The 8,600-nt window shown below is 34.6% G+C and overlaps 1 protein-coding gene across 1 annotated transcript; it reads right to left on the minus strand.

The window, feature by feature from the left end:
• Positions 1-4,585: 4,585 nt before the first annotated feature.
• Positions 4,586-4,999, minus strand: LOC140446362 (uncharacterized). Its single transcript, XM_072538905.1, has one exon. The coding sequence runs from the start codon at positions 4,997-4,999 to the stop codon at positions 4,586-4,588; it is 414 nt and encodes a 137-aa protein (XP_072395006.1).
• Positions 5,000-8,600: the final 3,601 nt, after the last annotated feature.

Genomic DNA, 8,600 nt, shown 5'->3' on the forward strand with positions numbered 1-8,600 from the left:
AGGGCATTAAAAAAAAAGAAAATAGATGTAGAAGAATGCTTTTGATGTCAAAATAGGATATTGTAGGTTATAAGGGTTAGAACATGCTCAAGGCCAACATGATATCATCAAATACGAAGAATTGGTCTTCTTCTTCTTCCTAATTTTCTTTATAGGCATAATTAATCAAAGGATGTTTGTTCATCCTTTGATTAATACTTTATTTTAAAGATTTTCTGACTTTTGTTTTCTTGGTCTTCCCGTAGATCGACTTTTTGCAACGAATAAACTATTTTGCAGTTACTGTAGTCTCCGTATTTTCTGTGAATATTTTAATGTTATATTTTAAGGCAATACATCATTCGCATAATTTGGAGTTCCGTTGTTCCCATCTTTTTGTCTTAACTTTCGTTATAATTTCATCCATTATCAAATTCAACAGAAGATGATTTAAAGAGTCTTCTTCTTAGAGTGCATACAGAGTTTGGTAATCATAATGGCTATTTTTATTTTTAAACTTTGCTGCTTTAAAATAAATCAATCGATGTACATTAATACCAATCACGTAGATTCTTCAACCAAGAGTTCTGCCTTTGGTCAACAGATCTTCTTCCTTGAATCTTTCCCTAATATTATGAGTCTCAAAATTTTATATGTTGGTTCCCTCATCACGTGGCCTAGGTATTCCAGTTTTCTGGTTTGTATAGTGGTGATTAGTTCTGTTTCTTTACCAGTACTCCTTCATTTGTAATTCTATCAGTCCATGGTATTTTTAATACTCTGTAGTATAACAAGAGTAGAAGAGATAAAAAGAAAACTGGAAGTCTTCGAAAGAAAAGTCCTAAGAAAGATATTTGGACCTATTAACGAAAACGGAATATGGAGACCCAGGTATAACCATGAACTCTATCAACTGTTCAAAGAGACACCGATCTCAGAATTCGTTAAACTTTATAGACTTCGCTGGGCTGGTCATGTAGTAAGAATGGAGACAGAAAGATTGCCGAAAAAAGCCCTAGATAGTAAAATGCAGGGCGCAAGACCAAAAGGAAGGCCACGGAAAAGATGGGAGGATGAAGTGGCAGCGGACTTGCAAAATTTGCTAGACGTGAGAACCTGGAGAAGATCGGCGCGGGACCGACAAGGTTGGAGGCATAGTTTGGAGGAAGCCAAGGCCCCAATTTTGGTTGTAGTGCCATTGGAGAGAGAGAGAGATAGCAAGAGTTCGAAAGCCTCGATTCTTTCTAAATTAAATTTTTTGATGTCCTAGTCTCAGCTCCATATAATAATATTGAAAATATAGAATATCAAATGAAACATAATCTGATTTCCAAATTAAGATTTCTGCACGTTAGGAGTGACTTCATTCGTATTAATGCCGATCTGGAAATCTCCATTCGCCTGTTTATTTCTGCAGTATGATCATTGGTTTTATTGATCAAAAATCGTAAGTACTGATATTTTTCTACTTGTTCTATCACGTTATCATTAATTGTCACTATGTGGTATACATTTTGTGGTCTTTTTGTAATTAGCATATATTTCGTTTTTTCGAATGCCTGCCTGAGGTATGTCTTTGATTTTCTTAGTAACTCGTGCTTTTCTAACTAAGGCCTTTGAGTTGAACTTCAGATTTCTGTTTATTATTTTAGTTCTTATGCTTCGTTCGCTGTTTCTTGTATGTATGTTTTGATTTAGCTTCTACCGTTTTTGGGGTAGTAATTTTATCGATTCCTTCTGCAAATTTTCTGTTTAGTTTCCATCTTTGTTGGCCTACATATATCCCTTCTAAATATGTCAAAACGAAGCTGGCGTAGTACTATATAAATAACGACCACTTGTCACATTTGTTGAAGTTAGAAAAATTGGTGAGTATTAAATTTCTAAAAGCAGAGAAAAGCCAAAGTGGTTAGATGTTAAAGATTTGTGAGATTAGAAAATATTATAAATTGTCCTGAACATAACAAAAAGCGATACTATTTTTACACTGAATTACGGAATAGACCATGATTATTAACATTTTAATAATAACAGGCTAGCAAAATCCGAAATATAATGTACCCGAATAACGTTTGCACTGTTTTTCTCAATAATGCGTAAATAATAACATTTCTAATCTTTATTAAATACAGCAGTCATTTTTCCGTACTGACTCATAAAAGTGTGAAAGTTTAAATTCTAATTTAAACATAATAAGTGTTTTTCCCACATTTTGCTTGGTGTCTAAGTAACAACTTTAATCTATAATATATTATAGTTAATATTAATTTAACTATGTACCTACTGTAAAATTCTATTGTTCAAAATCCATTATTGATTATTTACTTTGGTCTATGTTTAATTAAGAATAGTATAAAAAGTCAAAGCAAAATGGGGATATACATCAGTTCATCATTTATAATACGCATAGGTACTCTGTGTATTATTATTTGCTATTTAATCAATAGCTAGTTATATTTAGTGATACTTTATTTATTCGATATTTTTGTACAAATCTTCGCTATTTGTATATTAAAATATTAAATTTCCAAGTGTTTCTCTCTTCGACAGGAACCCAATAGAATGTGTTTAACAAGATAGCGTAGACAAAATTTAAGCTTAAAAAATTAAAATTTCGATTCTTAAATTTTATGTTTTGTCGGTCTTGTTGTACCTATATCTTGCTGTAGGGGTATGTATGCTACCTAAACATTGCATGGACAAATTAAAGGCATTTGCTATGTTGGCGTTTCGAAGAACCTTAAAATTACCTAGAAAGAGGTAGAAAAAAAGAGGTTAAAATAACTAACCAGGAAGTACTTGAAAGAATGAACAATCGAAAAGATTGACAATTAAAACGAGAAAAGATTAATAAAGTGAAGATTCTAGGCAAGTGCATTTGCAGTTTCTTGGCTGATCAACTTGACTTGTAGTTGCATTTAAATATTCCAACATTGCAACAACTTCAAGCGTTAGAACTGCCTCGGGCTCGGTGATACCCAACGGTCCAATAAAACCAAAGTTTAAGATTTTATCAAAAATTCTTAATTGTTAAAATTTTTTCAAAATTTATTTTGCATACGCCGACATTCAAACCTTGCAGTATGGGAATACGTCTGTCTGTTAGTTTGTTGTTATTCCGTAGTTTCTTATGCTAATATATTCTAATCTATTAATATTATGTAAGTAATAAAACTTGAGATGAGCTGAGCCCAGAACGCTACAGTACAGCCTGTTGGAATCCACCCATAGCCAAAACCGTGCCGTTTGGATGTCGGCCGTTTTAACTTGAACATCTGTACTCGTCCTACGATCTATTGCGATACCCTGCAGCGGAGAGGCCGGTCGGCAAAGGCGGCTGCTGTGCCCCTCTCGTTCGTTTTCTTTGTCCTGTTGATGGTAGAAGAGAGAGTAGAGTCTGCCATCGACCCACTCGCTCCTCGTTTATTTCCTAAATTCAGCGGCGGAGGTGAAAAAATGCACTTTTGAACACGTTTTTCTAGGTGGAGTTTTTAATTTTAGATTTGTTGACTTCATAAAATCAGAAATAGAACAAATCAATTACCTCCTTACATCCAAAGAGTAGCAGTAATCATGACTATGCTAGTTTTTGGCACTGCCCATATAAATTAATCTTTATTTATAAAGAAATCTCTCTATAGCATAATTCTGCAAAAGTCACAAAATATACAACTGCCTTCTTTGGGTTTTTTGCCAGTTCTGTCATCATCGTCATCAGCCTCAAAAGTCCACTGCTGAATATAGGCCTCTTCCTCGTGTTTTTAATCCCGTTTATCTTGCACCACTCTCATCATATTATGTCTTCTTAAATTGCCTGCCCATCGTGTAAGTGGTTGACTGACGCTTCTCTTGTCTTCCCTTGGTCTCCATTCCAATAACCTCTTTGTCCATCGCCCATCCGTCAGTCCAGCTGTGTGTACTGCCTATCTCCCGGTTAGTCTGGCTATCCTTTCGATGATGCCAGACACCTTGGTTCTTCTCCCGACCTCTTCGTTTTTATTTTGTCTCGCAGAGCTATTCGTAACACTGATTGCTCCATTCTTCTCTGTGTGACTCTCAGTTTGGTAGCGGAGGCTTTTGTTAAAGTAAGTGTTTCTGCTCCGTATGTACTGGGGCATATGTACGCATTGATCAAAGATCAAACGCCAGTTCTCTATGTTAATCTAAATAATTGGTTATTGTTTGCGTCGAAATCTTTCGCAATTTTTTTTAACAGTGAATGCACTCTTCTTTACATTAGTAATGTTTCAGTCAGCTTTTCTTCCTCAGTAATCTATATTTCGCCCACTCCGTAATCCATTTAGCTGTATGAAGATCTTTTTAACAACAATTTTTTTCTGACCCAGTTTGTTGTTATAATCGGGGGTCCTACAGGTTTATTGTACATCTTTCATTCGTGTAACCTTCTGGCTCAGGTTTTAGTGTTAATGACGACTTACGTAGCTGGGCATGATGGCTTTAAGTGCCCTTCGAAGCACGGTATCGCCTCAGTTATATATGTAGATAATCAGATAATTTTCTATCACATGATGATGTAAGGTTTAATTTATTTCTTAACGAATTTCTTCCATTCTTTGCGGTTTCGTATCAACATCCTTGCGTGTGTTCATGTCACTCCTCTTCTCTCCAACATATTTCCGATTACTTTATCCCATGTCTGTCTTGGTCTTCCCCTTTTTTTGTTTTTTAATATTTTTACTTCCCACACTCTTCTCACTGGTACGATATCCTGCATCCGGTGTAAATGACTCCACCAACTCAGCTGTCTCTGTTCTATAAACTCCAATGTGGATTGCATTTTCAGTTCGTTTCTTATATCCACGTTTCTTATTCTATCCATTTTGGTAACACCTTTAACTCTTCTTAAAAACTTCATCTCTATAGCCTGTGTGTTGCTCGTTTGCCGTTTCGTTAGTACCCATGATTCGTTTTCAAAAGTCAGGACAGAACTGCTTTGAAAACTTTCATTTTTGTATTCCGTGATTTCTTTTCTGTATATTTTCCGTAATTTTTTCTTCATTGTATGATACAGTTATAGCGTTTTCTCTTCTCTGCTATTGATTGCTTCTTCTAGAGCTCCTATTTCTTTTATTACTCCTAAGTATGTAAAAGTATTAACTTCTATTTTTTCCTTCAATTTCTATATTAAGTTTGTCTCTTTCTGCATAACATTTGTTTTGTTAATATTTCTCTTCATTCCGTTTTCAGTGAGTAATCTATTAGTAATATTCTCTCTTACCATGCTTTCCAGAAGTATATTTGTTTTTCAGTATTTTATATATTATACAACCCACACCTAAGTTAAATCAGAAGTTAAAGAGATCGAACCTCAGCCGTCCAGCCTGATAATTTAGTACCATAGCCATTGAGCTGTGGCCGCTAGTTTTAATATTAATACAAAAGCAGCAACAAGAAAACTCAAAACACATATTAGCATAAACAACGCTATTGAAGAAAATACAGACAAGCAATAGATGGAACAATACTGATTCAGTATGTTGTTCCCAGTACGGATGGTGTCCCTGTATCTAATCAACATGGTTTTTCAGTTGTTAGCGAAGAACAACTGTTTGCACTATGTGTATTATTTCGTACATAGGACTGGTCCTACAATATATCCGTATGCTAATTCCACTTGTAGAATTTACAATTTAGAAAAAACATACGTGTTTAGCAAAATCAAGTCTAATAAATGAAAAAAATAGTTACTTATACCATCTAAGGGTCCTTTTGGTGGGCTCAGTACTAATAAGAAGCATGTTTAGTCTTTTCCCCCCGTAAGCCGTATTTTCTACACTAATCACACTGCAGTCAATTTAGTTATTTAATATATTTCTTTAACTGTTGTACAAGCCCTTGGTGCTTTATCATAATTGCTATATATAATTCTTCATTCTACACCCGATAGACGTTTCATTTGGTCCTGGTATGTCCACGACTTTTTTAAGGTGTCATATCACTTCTTAAAGCAACAGTCTGCTATCGACGCTATACTATGCTTAATTTGTAGTCTCAGAAGACTCATTTCTTCTCTGGAAGAGTCCTCAGTCCTCGTTTGGGCCTTTTTTTTTACTTTTTATCTCAATATCCAATATATTCCCATATCTTACGACGAAATGCTCTCAGACGTGTTAACGCTTTAGTCACCAGAGTTCGTCAGCCTTTGAGGCATCACTTTTCTAGTGATGAATAATTTTTCTCCTGTACCATGGGTAAGAGGTTGTTATACCTTGCAATTAGTGAGCGCAATAGTCTCAGAACAAGTCTTACCGTACGATGAAAAAGTTATTGACCTGACTATTTACCGATTTAGCGTGACGTATATGTGCATCTGTGTATGTGTATTTTTGTGTGTTTGTGTTTTAGGCGCTTGCGTCCATATGTGTGTGTCATGTCTAGTTAACAAATTTACAGTTAATAAAATAACTGCACTCCCTGTCTTATTCTGAGGTGATTCCTGAAGTGTTTACTTAGTTATACTCTTTCACTTCTGTCCTATACATTCAGAAGACGCTTCTTATTTGACATTACGATGCCACGTGTATAGGTGATGAGAAATTCCCCACCCTGTCTGTCCTTTACAGAGTAATCCAGGGCTCAGACTAGCAGTCTCAGACCGGCACTGCATGTTTTGTTCTCTGTCTCCTACAATAAATTTATTCATACAATAAAACCTGCTGATTTGTACGGTTCGCGCAATTAAGCAAATCAATTTTTAATTAGGGTGTAAACTTTACTGTAGTAGAACTAACTACCATCTGAAAGTAATACGTAACACCTTATACTATAAGCATCAGAAAAAATTTCGCTCGAAATCGTGGTTTATTTACTAGTACAATTGTTTTTAAATACTAAAAAACACAGCTTAAGACTGAATAATACATAGGGTCAGTGCGACCAGTATATAGTAGAGGCTTCGGGGAAAAACCTTATAACGGAGATACATAATGGAAACCTGCTTTTTTACATATAGCAGGTGGCATCTCCTGGCTCTTTAGAGTGCTGGTAAAACGTCGAATCCTCTCAACCATCGATGACTCATCGAAGAAAACACTATTCTAGAAGGGAAACCTATTCTAAAACCTTGTTAGGATCTAGAGCAGGTCAAAACTATCTTCTGTGTCCTCTATCTTCATTCTACTCGTTCTATCTTTACTTCGCGCATTTCCACTTCAGGGAAATATTATTACATATTTTATGGACGACTAAATGTGATCTTCTTGTTAGAAATGAAAATATTAAGTGTAATTTATAGTGGTGGAATCGACCGTTACTGGATGGAAGTTCATTTTATCAAGCAATAAAACACTAAAAACTTTTGTTTTCAACACTTCCACAAATTTGATTATAATTTATAATCACTACATATGTTTCGGCAGAGTGCCTTTCTTAAGTGAGCTATTTTAGTTATGCGTCTAACCCTTTATAGTCTTTAACTGCAGAATAAGTTTAGGAGAGAACTGTTTATCTCAAGTTGGTCATTCATAATTATATGTGTATTTTTAATTTGTTAAGTTCCATAGATTTTAATAATGGCCTTTATTTTGAATGTGAAGAATTTTAAATTGGTTATTAGAAGAATGATTATGACCTAGAAGGTGAAGTGCAGAGGTAGAATCTATTTTTCTATTATTGAAAGCCATTTTATGTTTTGTTGTACGTTTGTTAAATGTTCTACCAGTTTGACCGATGTAAGTTTTTGGGCAGTCGCCACATTTAAGGTTTTATACACCACTGTTTAAGTGCTTTTTTTTGGCTCTTGTTGTTCTTAATATATTTGCTGTTTATTAGGTATTTGTTTTGAAAGCTAGCGTCATTCCCTTATTTTTTATGTGTTTGGCAATTTTTTTTATATCTTGTCTGTATATGTATATGTATACGAATTTCGGGGCTTTCTTATCAGAAGCAGTTTTTGGTTTAAAATTTTGTTTATTGTCTGTTCATTGTAGCCATTGTTCACAACTAACTATGTTATGAACGTAGTGATCCTGCAGTGGGATCTTGTAATATTATAGGTGTAATACTGATTATCACATAAGTGAAATTTTATCTTGATTATGATTATGATGATGATTTTCATTTCATCACTTGAAAATTCCGGTGGTTTTTTTTACTGAAATTGACAACTAAACCATAGTCATAAAAAGAAGATTTTAATGGTTTAGTTATGACTTTTATTATTATTTATGTCTTAAATAATAAAGAGGAACAACGTGGGTCTTATTACTATAGTTGAGCCGCTGAAAAGATGGAATGATCATGTGAATGGCACGGACTCTTAAATATTCCTCTTCCTATGTTATCACTTTTCCCACGTTTACACCGCTCAACAAAAACGAACTAACAATGCTGCTATAATATATTTATACCGTTTTTTAGAGGTTATTGATTCACATTAATTTTAAACATTTTCACAAAATTCACCAGCCGGCGAAAGTGAAACACAAATCATGATACATAAAACATTTGTTATAGTATCATAACACAAATAATGACGGTGTAAACAGTTTCCCATAAGGTCTAGTTTCGAGCGCCTGTTGATGCTTGCATTGAGTGATCATGCGACCTTGGATTCCATGTTTTCAGCGGCCAGGGTATAACTCATGAATAGTACCATTTTT

This window comes from Diabrotica undecimpunctata, chromosome 7 (assembly GCF_040954645.1).
Source record: "Diabrotica undecimpunctata isolate CICGRU chromosome 7, icDiaUnde3, whole genome shotgun sequence".
NCBI lineage: Eukaryota > Metazoa > Arthropoda > Insecta > Coleoptera > Chrysomelidae > Diabrotica > Diabrotica undecimpunctata.

Coding starts and splice junctions, on each gene's coding strand:
- LOC140446362 (XM_072538905.1), bottom strand. CDS start 4,999: ATGAAGAAAAAATTACGGAAAATATACAGAAAAGAAATCACGGAATAC.